Genomic DNA, 16783 nt, shown 5'->3' on the forward strand with positions numbered 1-16783 from the left:
TAGCAAGTTGCCAAAGTATTACTGTGATCTTAACATCACACTTTTCAGCATGCCAATTTAACCAGGTGGCCTGATAAAAACCTGTGTTGATCCTTCTTACAAAGCACACATTTCACACAGAAACAAAACAGTGGTCCCAAAATAAGTTTAAATTTTAAAATAACTATTATTGTTTACATATTTAACTAGCTACTGGGAGTTTAGTGTCAGTACACTGCCTAGTCCAATCAGGGTTATGGGGGAGCAGGGGAGGGAGGAAGTAATGCTATATCCTGCTGAGTGATTTTAAAACTTCCATATTAAATAACCGTTGCAGTCTGGCACAGTTTTTTTTAAAAATCTTGTTTTGATTTGGTATCAGAGGAACAGTCTTTTTAGAGAGATAGCCATGTTAGTCAATATACTATCTAAACAAAAAAACAGTCCAGTAGCACTTAAAGACTAACAAAATAATTTATTAGGTGAGCTTTTGTGGGACAGACCCACTTCTTCAGACCATAGCCATACCAGAACAGACTCAATATTTAAGGCACAGAGAACCAAAGACAGTAATCAAGGAGGACAGTTTGAAGAAGTGGGTCTGTCCCACGACAGCTCATCTAATAAATTATTTGGTTAGTCTTTAAAGTGCTACTTGACTGATTTTTTGTTTTGATAGTATATAGACCAGCACGGCTCCCTCTCTGTTACTATTCAAGTATGTTATGTGTAAGCAAAATCAATGCAGACAATACATCAATGCCTCACTATAAAGCAGATTGCACCAAGGAATGCAATAGCTCAGTAATGATAATTTTGCTAAATACTCCAGTATGAACTATCTATATTATTGTTATTAATAGGAGTAATATCGTAATATCTAGAGGCTCTTGTCATGGTCCAGGAACATAGGGACAGTACAAAGACAAAATTTTATAGCCCCCTCAGAATTATTTTTAGTTAATATTGAGTAACATGAATGTAGCACTTGTGCTAAAATATTTGTGCAACACAGTATGTGTAAAAATAACAACTGAATTTAAAAAAAAATACTCTATTTTGTTTCTCCCCGTCCCCTAAAATAAACTATTTGATGTACAGGCTTCAACTGTAGTAATTTTAAAGGTCTAATCTTAATAAGTGCGTAAGAGATACACCAAAATTGTAAGCTGCATATTTTTTGTGTATGCTTGCACACACCTATGCTCATATTCATACAGTTAGGTCACTCCCCTGCCATTTTAGCAGGCTGGGTACTACTCAAGAGAAAACAGTGACTAGAAAAGGTCTATGGCTACCAGCAAAGTCTAGGAAATCTCTGTTCTATTATGTCCGGGTGAATGTTCTGGTATGGGAATTTAGAAAGTTAAGTAGGTCACAGCTTGTATTTATTTGCATACAAATACCCAGAATGCTTTTCTAGTCTACTGTTGTAAGATCAAATGGCTTGACATGTGTTTGGACAGAGTTGTTTTATAAATTGTGACTAATTCACCATTCCTTTACACAAGTTTGACACAGATATAATGCCAATGAAATTAGTAGAGATATGCCAGTGTATAAAAAACTGGTATGGAAGCAGAGAGGCAACCCTTGGCATCTCTCTCAGCTGGAAGCATGGGAAGTAGAGAGGGAGGAATACAGTGGAAACATTTCACCATTTTTAGTATCTCCCTCCACTTCTGCATTTATACACTTTTGTTTGTATGTTTTTGTTATTTTGGAAATGAAGATAGTGCTTCCATGGAGCTCTTATGTTCAAATGGATGGCCTTTTTTTTTCCTGTTATTTTTGGTTTTGGTTTGTTTGTTTTTGTTTTGTTTTTTGTTGCTTCCAAATTTTGAATCTCTGGAAATAATGAAATGTTTACAGTGGAAAATGCTGACCAAATGTGAGCTATGGTATGAGATGTTACAAACTGTGCTAAGAGGATGTATGTATTTATGGTACATAAAAAGTATATATCAACACATACTTCACACATACTTAAAACAAAAATGACAAGACTGTCAAATTTTAAATGCTCACAATCATAAGGCTACAAACATATTTAGGTAAAACTGGATTTAGTTTACAAGTTGTCTATTGTGCAAAATAATGTAGCATATGCTATAGCTGATGGACAATCTATCACTGTCACAAGACAGCAGAGGAAACAAAGCTCTATGACATGCAGCATTGACATGGAGATGTGCATTGATTAATGTGAAAAAATCCACAATGACAAATTATACGTCTTTTCAACTTTGCTAGAGTAATGCTATCAACAAAATTGATGATGTGAGCAATATACTGAAATTTCAATCACTTTTAATAATTTTTACATTTTATAAGACTGTCTAAAAACAAGCAAGCACCTCAGAAGTGAAATTTAACTGAAAAAGTTCAACTCCAGCAAATGCAGCATTTATGATTATACATGTACATAACATTTGCACAATAAAAACGTTATGAAATATACCCAAGTCATAGAGACTCTTTCAAATAGCTACATGAAAGTTCTAGGGCAGGCACGTAAGTTTATATAGTTTCTATTTGTTTTTGGTATCCTAACTATAGCTTGCAAAAACATTGCTGCAATGTTATGAAGCTGCACTTGTGCCAGTCTAGATTTTTCAGATCAAAGGGCTCTGGCGGCAAAACACAACTGATGTGGACTCAAAGACTTCATTAACTCCAGATGTGGGGACATAGTCAGCCAATTCCACAAAAAGAGCAAGTCTCTCTTAGTTACAATCAGAGCTACCCACAAATTAAAACCAGGCGTCTTATGTCATCTGATCACCTGCAGATGAGTGCCAGGGTGGTTCTCCCATCCCCCACACTCCGTTAATGACCTAATCATATGTTTTGCTCAGTGTTATTACAAAAAGAATTTAAAAGCAAAGAAAAAAGATTGAGATTAGACTTTTAATTAACATTCAACAATAAAGGAAACATATTTAATACACTTGCAAGTTACGAAAGGATGCATTAGATCATCTAGATCAGCCTCTTTAAACATATGTAGTGCTTGGGGCCCTTATCTAGCCTATATGGCTATTGGCCCACAGCAGCTCTGCAAGCCTCTCATCACAAAGTGATGGAATTTACCCCCTAGTTAGAAGGTGTTCTTTTTTTGCAGCAGCTGCCTAATGAGCTTTTAAGTATGAGGTGGCTGCCCAAAATTGCCTCTTTGGGCTATCAAAGCTGATGGGAATGACATCTGGGAGGAATTAGCATAGTTCCTCCCTGGCTGACATTCTTGGGGAGCCAAGGAATAGTATTAAAAAGACCCTCCAGCCCCAAAAGTCTCTCTGACAGACAACTTTGTCATGCACGTAGAAGAGAAATCCATCCTGCTGAAGGTTTCCTCAAATTCTCCTAAGCACACAGCACTTCGAAGTGATTGAATCAGAGGCAGGAGAGTGAAACTTCAGAAAAAGCACCCATATGAAACTAATGAAGGGTGGGGGAAGCGCTTTCAAAACACCCCTTCCAGGTCAGAAAAAAATGACATTTGTCAAAGCATTAGACACAAACTTATTGTCTAAGGCAGTAAAAATGGATAGTCATATCTACACCTCATGACTTTTACTAACTGTACTATCCAAATTTCATCAGCACCATTCATTTGTACTATGGCAAAGACTTTTGCTGATGGAAGGTTATTCTGATAAATGGAAACTTATTTTCATGCTCAGCTCCTTCAGAAAGAGATTGAACATAAAACAGAATAAAGAATGGCAACTAAAATTACTCTAGTTGTAAGAAGATATAAGTATTCACCTGGGCAACAAACCCTATTAAGTATTGTCAAATTTTAATGAACACACAAGAACAATATTTAAGCATGCTGACAAACTGACAAGAGCAAGGATATGCAAGGTTCAAGTTAACCGAAATAAACACTATTTTCTGGTAATATCTTCAGACACAGGGAAAGAAATCTCAGACTGATCTGGGAATCCCTTTATACATTAAAGCTGTGTCTACACTTGCATTCCTCTTTCGAAAGAGATATGCAAATGAAGGAAACCAAAAACACAAATGAGGCACTGATTTACATATCTGGTGCCTCATTTGCAGAATCTCTTTTTGAAAGAAAGCAAACAGTGCAGACAGGGCTCTTTTGAAAGTAAGCTCATCTCTGAAAGAACCCTTCTTCCTGAAACAAAATAGGAAGAGGGGTTCTTTCAAATATGGGGTTTAATTTCAAAAGAACCCTATCTGAACTGCTTTCTTTCTTTCAGAAAGAGATTCTGTAAATGAGGCACCAGATACGTAAATCAGTGCCTCATTTACATTTTCAGTTTCCTTCATTTGCACGCCTCTTTTGAAAGAGCAATGCAAGTGTAGACCCAGCTTAAGTGAAGTGGTCTACGTGCCATTACATGGGACGATGAAGCACACACAGGTGTGTGGTTTACATAAGCACAATGGAAAAAACTGAGAAAAGAAAGTCAGTTAAACTAGGAACCTAATGATAGCATGAGTCTACAGAAAAATACTATGACTGTAGGCAGATAGGACTCTTTCAGTGCCGTTAATGTCCATCTTGTACATAAATGTGCAGTTTTTAAGCCCATATAATAAACGTTTATTTGGGGAACTGTAAAAATGTGGAATTATTGATACCATAATACCGCACTAACTCTTCTTACTTCCTGGGCTAACATCACTTTTTCTGAACTGTAGTCTATAATCAAATTTAGGCACTAGACTAACTTGTTAAAAAGCCTGATTGAATTTCTGGGGCATAGAGTGGAGAGGGAAATGAGAGAGAGGGAGCAGAAGTAAACACACAACATATTTGAAGATTCCTACTGCATAATTTTCTGAACAAGTTTCCTTCTTCCCCAGTTCCTAAATAATAACAATACAAAATCAGCCCACAGCTTTGACTATGTATAATTTAGTCTACAAAATTCTAGAGTTTTAATTAAAGAGTTCAGAGATATTCTGTAATTGATAATTTGAATCAACTGATTTCCAGTACTTGTTTGTGAAATTTCAGAACACCTTTATGACTAGGATACAAATTCTGACGGAATAATATTAATTCTGACCAATTTACGTTAGGGGAGTACTGATAGATTTTCTTCTGCTTATAAATTCCTTCTCTATCTCACTAGTAATCTCAGCTGTTACAACTCACATGTATGGACTAATGCATTTCTAGAGTTTGTCCTCAACACAAGTGTGTACATCAAAGGAAATACACTGAGCAAATGAGTGTATGTCACTGTTTGGTGCCCACAATTTTGAGAAATATAGATCCATCCAATGTAACACCTGATCCCCTCTCTAGCTGCTTTCATTTGCCCATGGAAATGGACATAACCTTCACACTGAAGCATCAATAAAGCATGTTGTAGACAACACACCCTCCTAGCAGGGGACTGCTCCTCAATAGATTGGCAGTTTTGCCCACTGGGGCTGAGCAGATAGAACTCTCCTGGGGTATCTCACACTATGACCCATAATACTTCTTTGGAGGGGGGAAAAAAGTTGACCAATGCTACAACCTCACTTTATTCAAAGACCAAAGCAGCCTACCCCTAGAGATTTCCTGCATGATCCTATGTTTGTCTGGACTAACAAACGTTAGCTTTGACCTTGCCTGAGCTGCTATGGGCAGCATATGGTATAGGGTATATTTAATTGTACTTTGTCTGCTAACTGGTCCAACACTAATAAAACTTGAATCAAAATCCCTCTGGAAAGCAGAAAACATTTACTTTATCATCACTTGGTGGCTGTAAACTTTGCAAACTAAGTATGTTTATATTCATGTAAAAACAAGCTTCACATATTATTCCTTCTAGAAGATACATTCAGAAAAAGTTGGATCAATACATTTCATCTGAAATAATCTACAAAATTTTAACACCTATAATGGTATGTACTATCTTGATATTTCATCGCACATTCAATCAGTAAACCAACAACAAGCAAGGTCCCCCGCTCCAAGTAGTTTTCTAGAAAACATTTTATGCACCTCTCAGAAAAAACAGAGAAAATAATCTCATTCAGGAATTAGTTAGAATTTTTCACTTAAAACGTGGAAAACATGAATCATCTTAAGGAACATACTCTATAATTTGCTCCGTAGTTTTTTTTTAATCAGCACTGTAACAATCTGCTATGGCAGAAGCAGAAACTCCTTCAAAACAAATGTCTCACTATGCAATTTTGTGCTACACTGAGGAAAACATTACTTACATACTTAATAACTAAACACAACTACATGAGACAGATACCAAATTCGTCCATACTGTGCACAGTACCTGAAATAAAATAGAAAAAGCAGTCCGGTAGCACTTTAAAGACTTAACAGAATAATTTTAAATAATAAGTTATTTATTTGTTAATTAAAATTATTTTGTTAAGTCTTTACAGTGCTATCTGACTGCTTTTTTCTTTTGTTAGGACACAGACTAACACAGCTATTTCTCTGTTATTATAGTACCTGGAACAGGACATCTAAGTAAATTATATCATACTGAATAGTAGCCTCAAAAACTGCACAAAATAAACTTTAAAATTAAGTAAATATGTATCTTCAAGTGATTTGATATTGTTCGATAAGCAGTAAAAGTGGTATATTATTCTCTATTCTGCCAAGTTTTTAAACAGTACTCACTCATGGCTTATTTGTGTACTTCAGAGAATAAAAAGGTTCATAATAATATTCTACATGTTTTTAATTTTCAGGTTATCATTGCTGAAAATGCTGAGAACATTCATTTTATCTTAACAGAAACACAGACAAAAACGGCATTTTTCGACTTCTCTTGGTTCCATTTTCTACTCTACAGTGTATGAACCAAGGACCAACAAAACAGATTCCTTTTTAACAACGCAGAAATCTATTTAAAGCCATTTAAAAAGCCTGTCATTAATTTTGCCTCCAACATCTGATTCCCCACTCCAACAAGAATATGAAGTTAGCACCTAGGAAAATGAAAGGCGAGGTGGAACTCAATAGCAAAAACAGGCTTAATTTTAAACACAATTTTTCACAATGTGAAAGAAGGCTTTTTTTGACTTAATTCAACCTTTCTTCCTCCCAGACCCCAAGGAATGGATGGACAGTCTTCCCCAACACTAAGAAAAATCATTTCTGGATATCCACAGATGAAGTAAAAACATGCAGATTCCCAGTGTAGCATAAATATGTAATGCAGTCCTACAACACAGAGAATAAGCTCAACAACTTAGTTTTTAATTTAGTGGAGAGTCTACTCAACAACTTTTTGCTTCACATTATATAATGCACATACCCAATAGCATTTTATTGCTTAGTAGAGAATTTATGCTAAAATTGTAATTTTTCCTACATACTTCTTTTTTCTAATAGATGTTGAATTACCAAATTAATCCTTATGACAGAATGAAAAATAAAGTTTAAATCTGTAAACTTTTATTGTACTTCCATGTGAATGCATCTCAGACCTCTTACACTGAATACTATCTAGCAATGTTTGGAAGCATCTTTTTCAGCTTAATCTTATTTTACACATGTACTATTTACTTTGTTGGTTCATTCCCCAATTTTATGGGTAAAAATATCTTTCAAGAGTATAATTTACAGATGAAAATGTAATACTTGTTTCTGCATGTCATTTCTCATTTGAATTTTTAATACAAATCAGTATTTCATATGCAGCACATATGCTGCTATCTAAAGTCAAAACCATCATCTAAATGGAAACTCAAAACATGACCCGGATGTCATTATCTGGTAAGTAATGAAATGATACAAAGTAAAACAGTTGCACTCAGCAAGAATTGTGATCTTGAGCTAAACAGTCTTCTCTAACTGTGGAGGGTTCACACACAATCCTGAACACCAAATTAAAATTTGTCTTCAGTGAAGGTTAAAAGCATTAATGGAAAATAAAACATTTAAAGCAAACACACACACACACACACAGGTCCAATACAACACACACACACTGCTTACATATACGTGAACGAAAAATAATTATGTTCTTTATTCTAATTTACAAAATTATTTCAGGGAACAAAATACTGAAAGCTGGGAAGAGGTAAAAAAATTATAACCAAAACTTAAGGCACCATGATATAGGATTGTCATATGATTTGTCATCTATTTACTAACTCTTCAAGATCATAAAGGTCACCTCTGACCTACAACAGGCACATGCTACCAATTTTCAAGCCATGCTCCCCTACAGCACCAGCACTTCCACTTACTATAAGTCTGGAAATGCTTAATAAGATCAAAGCTTTTTTCCTTCAGCAGAACAAAGAGAAATGTTGTAATAGGGTGATCTGTGCTCCAGAAAGAATAAAAATCAAAACACCATTCAAATCATACTCTTTTTGCTTCGGGGTATTGTAGAGTTAATTTTACTTAAGTCTAATATATACCTTCACATAAAACTTCAAAAAGAAAACTTAAGAGCAGACATGAAAGAAAAATCATTTCACATTTAAAAAGACAGCTGGCATTTATAGGAAAGGAAATGAAACAGAGATCATGCAGTTTCACTTATTTCCCCACTCTCTCCTCAATATCTTTTTCTCATCCAAGCAGCTCATACTGTTTTTAAAGAGTTTACAGATCCTTAGTTGGATCATCACTGATCAGAAAGCAGTTTGTTAATAAATAAAAGCAAAACTCACATAGGCCTATGGGCCAAGAAATACAAATGAAACTAATCTCTGTTTCATTTTAAGACATGGACAAACCAAAAGCATATATAAATTATTTGAGCATAAACATGTTTAAACGACATGATTGTACATACCGTGTACAGAAGACACTGCTACAAGTAAACTAGATTTGTGTTTTGTATTCTGCCATACCAATAATGACCATTTTAAGTAACAGCATACCATTCAATACATAGCAAATTAAAAGTCAGGAATTTAAAGATTCAGTTTTAATTTTTTTCAACAGCTAATGAATCTCCATTTTATTTTGTAATCTGCAATATTTCCAGTAACTTTTTTTTCATTTTACTTAACATGATTTTGGAAAAATCAAATTCTGAATAAGAGCTTAATGCTTGCTTGCAACTTGAGATGTATTACTTTATTCAAATACCAACTTTCTCAGGAGGGTGGTATATTAGCAATACAATGGCCAGAATTCAAAACTATGAATCCAGTCACTAAAACAAGAGTCTGAAGTACAAACAAAAATGTAAAGCTTTGTAATCTTCTGGAAGAATGTGTATTAAAAGTCCTTGTCTACACTATTTAGGTACACATTCTACTGAAAATGTTTTAGTGTAAACAGTGATTCTAGCCTGTGAATCAGACTAACTTTCCTGTACAGCGTCAAAATGCTAGTTTGATTGGAAGCAGATGGTGTAACAGTAAAGTCAGTCTCTGAACCTCAAACTCCAACAGGAAATGCAAGCCTTACTGGCTGACTGCTTCCCTAATCATTCCCAGAGATTCATACTTGTTGTTTTTATAAATAACCACAAAGGCTTTCATCTTTTCTCCCTGTTGTACAAAAGAGCCAATAAACTTAAACGTCATTTTTGTTTTGTTTTTTTTAACTATCAGAAAGCCCCACCACCACCACACACAACATTTGCAAACACATTGGAAACATGGAGATCACAGATGGTCTTTTAAAAAGAAAGTAAATTACAAATGTTGTGCAGTTCACTGTTAGGCTACTATTTAAAAATTACAAACTATGAGCTTAACTGTATCTTATCACTGAACGCCAGCCTTACAAGTTTTCTAAAATATGCAACTATACAAGCAACCTAAATGTACTTTCTTAGACAAACCTAAAAACGCTGGGGGTTTCAGTAACTGTCTAGTCAGCTATGTCAGCCACTTTGAAACTATCTGAACAAAGGCAAGCACACTTACCGTTTTCCCATTGTAGTAATACATCAAAGAATTGCTGCCCATTCCAGGTACAGGGTAAGCACAATACATGCTGACTGTAAAACTGACAGTCTTCAGCTAAAGTGCACTGCTTCTCTCCAAGACATCCATCCACCCGATCAGAGTAATTCTTCAGTACTATGTGTACACACATGGATCTACTCAAAAGGAACTTATGCAAAACAGGACTGAACCATCTCATATGGGGAAGAGGGGGTGTGTGTGTGAGAGAGAGAGAGACAGACAGACATGCACACACACTGTAATCTCTACAAAATCTATCCCACTTTTTTTTTTTTAAAGTTATAATTCCAACCAGCAAAAACCCCTGCAAAGAAAGCTTATCTACAACAGGTAAGATGCACAGGTTTCAAGCTACCAATACACTGAGAAACTACTAGTTTTGTCTATACAAATAAAATCCTACAAAGGAATAAACAAAATGAAAAATCCTAGATAATCTCCTGGTTTTGGTTTTAATTCAATTACAGCACTTGTGGCAGTACTGGTAGTGACACTACCATGTGGCTTTGTCTAAAGTTGCTTCCAACTTTGACAAATACAACACAAAGAAATCATGAACTGGAAACACTGAATCATATGTAACAAGGCCTAGACAGCTAAGCCTTCTACATAATCACTTCCTGGACCAAAAAGTATTATGTCCCAATTACTTAAGTATCTCTCCTAAGCTACGGGTTGTTTCTAACCAGGGAAAAAGTATATCCTCTTAACCAAGTACTGTATGGCTGCCGAAGAAAATACATCATCATGTTTAGTTAAATACCTTACATATATTTTAAACAACAATAGAAAGGTAAATGTTAATATTACAAAATCCAAATTTTATATTTAAATTATATAGCATGAAAAATATATGATTAAGTTTGCCAAATTTTAAACATTTTATTTACACTATAAAATACTATAAAATATAAAATATAAAATACTACTTCTTGGCAGGAACATACAATTTTAGTATTAATCTGTCACAAATATACCACGATACATTGAACATATATCACACAGAATCCCTCAATACACACATGGTCTCTTCCCCTCTTTTGTGTTCTTCTCTAAACTGCATCCCTCTTGTGAAGAATATGAAATTCCTCAGTTTGATGAGTTAAATATATAATACACAAGTCAATACAGAAGGAATGAAGATACCAACATTATGAGGGCATTACTACTAAAAGCAAAACCCCCATTGTATACTATACAATACATCGGGAAACTCCTAATCCATATGGTTGTACATAAATATGTTTATAAATGAATACACATGGCTGTTAAAGGATGTGCAGGGTCCAGTAAAGCCTCTTAAAAAAGGTCAATAGACAAAACTGAAAAAAAAAAAAAAACCAGCAGAAAATCTGTTTCCCTACCTTTGTGACTGTGTCAAACGCCAGATCTGTCGAGTATGCCCTGCCTTCCTTTCTGTCCAGAACAGAGAACATACAGCAAAACTACCAACTGATGTCATCTACCAACTGAATAAAATTTACTGAACAGCCCAATAAGCTGAAATACTATGATCATTTGAGCCTTCCATCAAGATTTTTGTATAATGTTCTTACCTTAGTAAATAAGTACTGTGGTATTTCTAAGTATACATAATATATACAAATCAGACGCTGTTTAGTTCTACATGTTGTTCAGATTGTTACTTTAATACACCCATATACAGTGCCAGAAAAAGGCAGAAAAGAATGCAGCATTTTAAAAGCTAATGAACCAAATTGGAACCAAACTCTTCACCAATACAAAAGATTAAGCAGCAGCTGCTAAAAAGAGCATCACTGTACATCAGACTATTAAAATGCCAACCCTGCAGAGTGACTTGCAACTTCCTCCTTCCCCCAGGGATCACAAAGCCCCATTTCAGTCCCTGGAGAACTCAATAAGAAGCTTTGATTTACAATTAACAATGCCATTCCTTAAACCTCCTCAGTATGTTTAGACTTCTATAGATATGATATGCTAAAAGATCTTTAGAACTCTTAGATGTATTGCTTCTCTAACAATATAGTACTCTAGGATTAAAATGAATTATTTAGAACAATGTATCTTTTTATATTCAGGAAACATAAAAAAGCTATATAACAAAGCTCTAATTTTATTTTGGAAGAAAGAGGCCAAATAAAAGCGCTTTCATTTTGAATCAAAAAGAGTTCCAGCACATAAGAAACTTTTATAGTGGCCAAAAAATGTTTCCGCAGTGGCTAGATTCAGTTCACCAAAGCAAGAATAGACATTAATACACATCTTATAAAATTACCTCTGGGGTATGTGTGTGCACACAATAATCTACCTATTGTTGAAATTCTTTGGAGAATAAAAACTCAGTTTTACTGTGTGACTTGTGTTTCATCTATCTTGCAGTTCATCTTCTAAACTTGTGCACAAAACCAGTAAAAGTTACAAGGGAAAAGGCACTATTAATTGGTATTGTTTGCTATCTTAATTAACATCTATTAAACAAGTACATTGCAGAGACTCGTTAACTCACAGGTAAACTTGTGTCAAAAACAGCACAAAAGGGTAGGTCTCATCCAAAATGTTGCCTATCAGCCAAAACAGCACAAAAAAGGACTTACCAAAAATACCCAGCTGACTAAAATAGTTTATTTTCATTTGCCTCTGACAAACCAAAGTAGTAATGACTTCATTGTACTCTATTAGCTATTTTACTAGAACAGCACAGGCACACCTACATTGAGAGTTATCACTATGCTGTACGCTTATAGCACCAAAATATTATTTCCCTAATATATCGTCACTCAGTATAATTTTTGGGATCAAATTATTGTGCTTTCAAGCATATCAGATTGTTGTGAGTACTCTTTAACCTCACTGGAAACATTGTCATACAAACCGATGTAACATTTTACGATTTGGCAAACTGCACAAACATGTCGCATTTATCTTTTGCATAACTGCAGCAAATGCCAGTGGATATACCCCAGCTCAAACAGTGTCAACACCCCAAAAATGTGTGTGTGTGTGTGTTTTATTTTTTATTTATTTTGAGCAGTAACTGTGCTCATTTTCCCATCCCTTAAGAAAAACACGTTAGGGTGAAATGTTTCATATATGGATCAGTGATATCACAGTCACTAGAGCTGTTTCTTCTACTTTTCCTTGGTGACAAATCAAGGGTTAATCTTATGACTCAGTCTGACAGAACTAGTCAGCTGAGACAGGGCCAATTTTTTTTAACTTGATTTCAGACAGACATGCCGTCAGCAGAGGAACACTGAATGGACATGTACTTTTGTAGCCTGAACTGTTTCCACTCATGACCCTGCACTGTGTCAAAAACAATAATCTGTGTGTTTCTGTAAGTATATAAAGAGATTATGATCTCTGACGCAAAGTCAAATGCTGACCTAATAATTAACTAAGCTACCTGTTTAAGAACCTTCACAAAGATTTGTTCATTTTCAGTCTGAATATTTTTCATGAGATATTTACTTTTTAGACTCCAGCTGTTTTAACAAATGTATAATTTAATCTATTTTCTTATCTTTGTCCAAATCAGACACACACAGCAAAACATGGCCAGGAAGAATCAATCACCCACATGAATAAAGAGCTTAAAACTACTACGAAATTGACATCATACAAATCAACAGGGACTTACCCTTTTTGACATACCAGGGATAACAGAAGACCTCATCTCCAAACCACACAGCATATCCTCTATTCAAAACTGTCTATACATGACTTAAAAATCTTATCAATGATCATTATTTCAAATATTATAAGAACTAAACACTGCATACTATTTTTCCCCAATAGAAGTTACTTCCTCAACACCAGAAACAAACACCTGATAAAATATAATGAGCTTCCTGATGGAGTCACTTTTTTCTCAAGGACATGAACTGCAGCTTACAAAGGAACACCTTGATTAGAATACCAGTAGCTCATTATTTCTTTCTTTAGTACTAATTGAAAAATGCTCTGGAATATTTGTGTACAAAATCTTGGTCTCAAGAATTCAGAAATCACTTCTAAGATTCTCATTGAAAAAAAACACCTCCAAATGTATTTATTTCTAACTGAAATGTTTATGATCATTAACTAGATCAAGCCCGTAGAGGTAAATACCTATAAATTATATTGTCAGCTTGCAATTAAAAGAGATTCAGAATTTAAACTCTGAAAAACTGCATGTAGTTGCTTCTAGAGGGGAAAATCAGAAAACAAAATGTATTGTCTAGAAGACAGACCTCTCCTCATATAAAAATTTAAATATCTAGTAAATTAAAAAAATCCTGAAAGCATGCCATCATGTTATTAGGCAAGAGGAATTTATTCATTTATCTTGTACTGCACAGTGGAAAAAATGCAGCAGATTGCAACTTCACAACAAAGCTTTTAAAATAAGACATAGCCAAGAATAATGAACCATTATAACCATAACAAAATTGCCATGAAAATCAGAACATTAAGTTCACTGAATCTGATTAATTTGCACTAGTGTGCTTTCAAATCTCTGTCTAAAAAATTAAGTAGTAGAAGTTTTACTGTTTTCCAGTTTAATTAATTGGTTTTTAACCCTTAATATCTGTGTTTCTGCTAAGAAAAAAATACCTGATATTAAACAAAAATAAGATTATATATTAAAACTGTATGCAGTATTCCAGAAAATAACCCTTACACTACACAGGTATATTAAATTTCTAAGCTAATTTCATGGTTATATGTGAAAGCAGAACACTGTAATTTCTTTTGTTTTTTCATTTTATAAAATGTTAAGTGAAAAAAATTGAGTTACAAAAGATGGGAAGGGCTTCCCTTCTCAAGTACTACACATTTGCAGCATTTTAGTTATTTTATACATTTAATAAAAGTAAAGATGATTATTATTAGATGCATGAGTAACAGGTGTGTTGTGAACAAGACACGAGAAGTCACTCTCCCGCTCTACTCTGTGCTGGTTAGGCCTCAGCTGGAGTATTGTGTCCAGTTCTGGGCACCGCAATTCAGGAAGGATGTGGAGAAATTGGAAAGGGTCCAGAGGAGAGCAATGAGAATGATCAAAGGTCTAGAGAACACGACCTATGAAGAAAGGCTGAAATAATTGGGCTTATTTAGTTTGGAAAAGAGAAGATTGAGGGGGGACATGATAGCAGTCTTCAGGTATCTAAAAGGGTGTCATAAGGCAGAGGGAGGGAACTTGTTCTTCCTTGCCTCTGAGGATAGAACAAGAGGCAATGGACTTAAATTGCAGCAGGGGAGGTTCAGGTTGGACATTAGGAAAAAGTTCCTAACTGTCAGGGTGATCAAACACTGGAACGAATTGCCAAGGGAGCTGGTAGAATCTCCATCACTGGAGATATTTAAGAAGAGGTTAGATAGATGGCTTTCAGGGATGGTCTAGAAAATGCTTGGTCCTGCCATGAGGGCAGTGGGCTGGACTCGATGGCCTCTTGAGGTCCCTTCCAGTCCTACTCTTCTATGATTCTAGGAGCTAATGAGTAACAATAACTTCTATCAATTCCTCAGTCAGGTATTGGACAAATATTCCTTATTATTGGTACTTTCATATGCATTTAAGTTAAATATCAAAGCAAAGAAGGTATGTAATATGCACCATTATTCCCATCTTCAGAAAACATCAGAACTGTGACAAAAATTTTAGACATTTTGTGGCAAACAAAAAGAAAGAAAGAAAAGCAACAACCAACCCCGCCCCCCGCCGCAACAAAACAAATCCCAAGCAATTTAACAGGTGAATTTGAAATGTCTTCAGATACACCTCCCTATGAGAAGTGCTTAGCAATTTAATTTATGACAAAAGGTGTATATAAATTTGGTTGTTATACATGACAACTGAGAAAGGGATGTTTACCAAAATAACAGTATTTCCTGTTGGGCCAACACTAATCACTCCACAACATGATAAATAAGTTCAAGTACATTATAAAAATCAGATATTAATGAAATAAGAGATTTAAAAACCTTCCAAAGTGAATTAGCATGATTTCACACTTAATTAATTTAAAGATTTAAAAGTGAGTTACACATCCCCTTCATACTGAACTTAGTATGACCAAGCAAATTTATTTGAGGAAATTAAAGGAAGATAAGGGGTCCCTCTGCTGGTCCAACTCTAGTATCATTTTGACTTGTTTTTCATTTTTTGCTCAACTGCAATATGTTCAGCATTTCTCATTTATTCCCCAAAGTGACATAAAGCAACATAGCTACTTACGCATTTTTTTAAAATTTCCAGTAGGTGGTTCTATAATCAAAACTTGGCTCCATATGAAAACCAGTATTATAATCTATTTGATGAATTAGCATCAGAGGAGCTTTAGGAAACCTTATGTCAAAGTGCAGGTAGCTAACTGTATAGAAATATAAGCTCAGAGGCACATTTCTTTCTTTTTTGTCCCCCCGTTCTCTGGTTTTCTGCCTGGCAAAATTCTTCAGTGAACCAAGCTGTCTAGATGATCTGTCAAAAGCAAATGACAATCCTTTTGTCATCTATAGTTAGGGATCTAGCTAGTACTCCCTTAAGGAAAAGAAAAAAAAATAATAGGCTACCGAAGCTATCACAGCAAATGTCAGGAAATCTTGAGATTACAGCTCCAGGACTGTACAACCTGTTTTCTTTAAAGCCTTGAAGTGCCAAACCACTATCTCAGAAGAAACTCAATGGCACTAAAATGTTAGGCAATTTTAATTCAATTTTAAATGTATACTCAGACACTAGAACGAACATCTGCATCTTTGTCCCAGGATGACAAGTGAATCTGTAGAGTAAAAAACGTTATGTCTGAAGTTTATTCAGGGGTTTCAGCAGTTTTTCCAATAGTAGTCATTTTTTAATGGCTAGTTCTGATAATTACACAGTTAGATCACAGCCAAAGCAGCCTATCTAGCATTTGTATTGATCAAGCCAACCAAGAGCAATATATCAATT

At 35.0% G+C, this 16783-nt stretch overlaps 1 protein-coding gene across 18 annotated transcripts in view; it reads right to left on the minus strand.

Moving 5' to 3' along the window:
- TCF12 (transcription factor 12) overlaps positions 1 to 16783 on the minus strand; it is a 395995-nt gene that overhangs the window by 39868 nt on the left and 339344 nt on the right. The window contains exon 1 of one of the 18 annotated variants that reach the window (XM_075006257.1): positions 9826 to 10091. The exons of 15 other annotated variants lie outside the window; for them this stretch is intronic. In XM_075006257.1, the coding sequence (XP_074862358.1) occupies positions 9826 to 9894 (69 nt within the window). In that variant the 5' untranslated portion in view covers positions 9895 to 10091. Of the gene's footprint in view, positions 1 to 9825; positions 10092 to 16783 lie in introns of those variants that run through there. 2 more of the 18 variants (XM_075006254.1, XM_075006255.1) reach the window with 2 other exon arrangements.

The sequence above is a fragment of the Carettochelys insculpta genome, chromosome 12, assembly GCF_033958435.1.
Source record: "Carettochelys insculpta isolate YL-2023 chromosome 12, ASM3395843v1, whole genome shotgun sequence".
Lineage (NCBI taxonomy): Eukaryota > Metazoa > Chordata > Testudines > Carettochelyidae > Carettochelys > Carettochelys insculpta.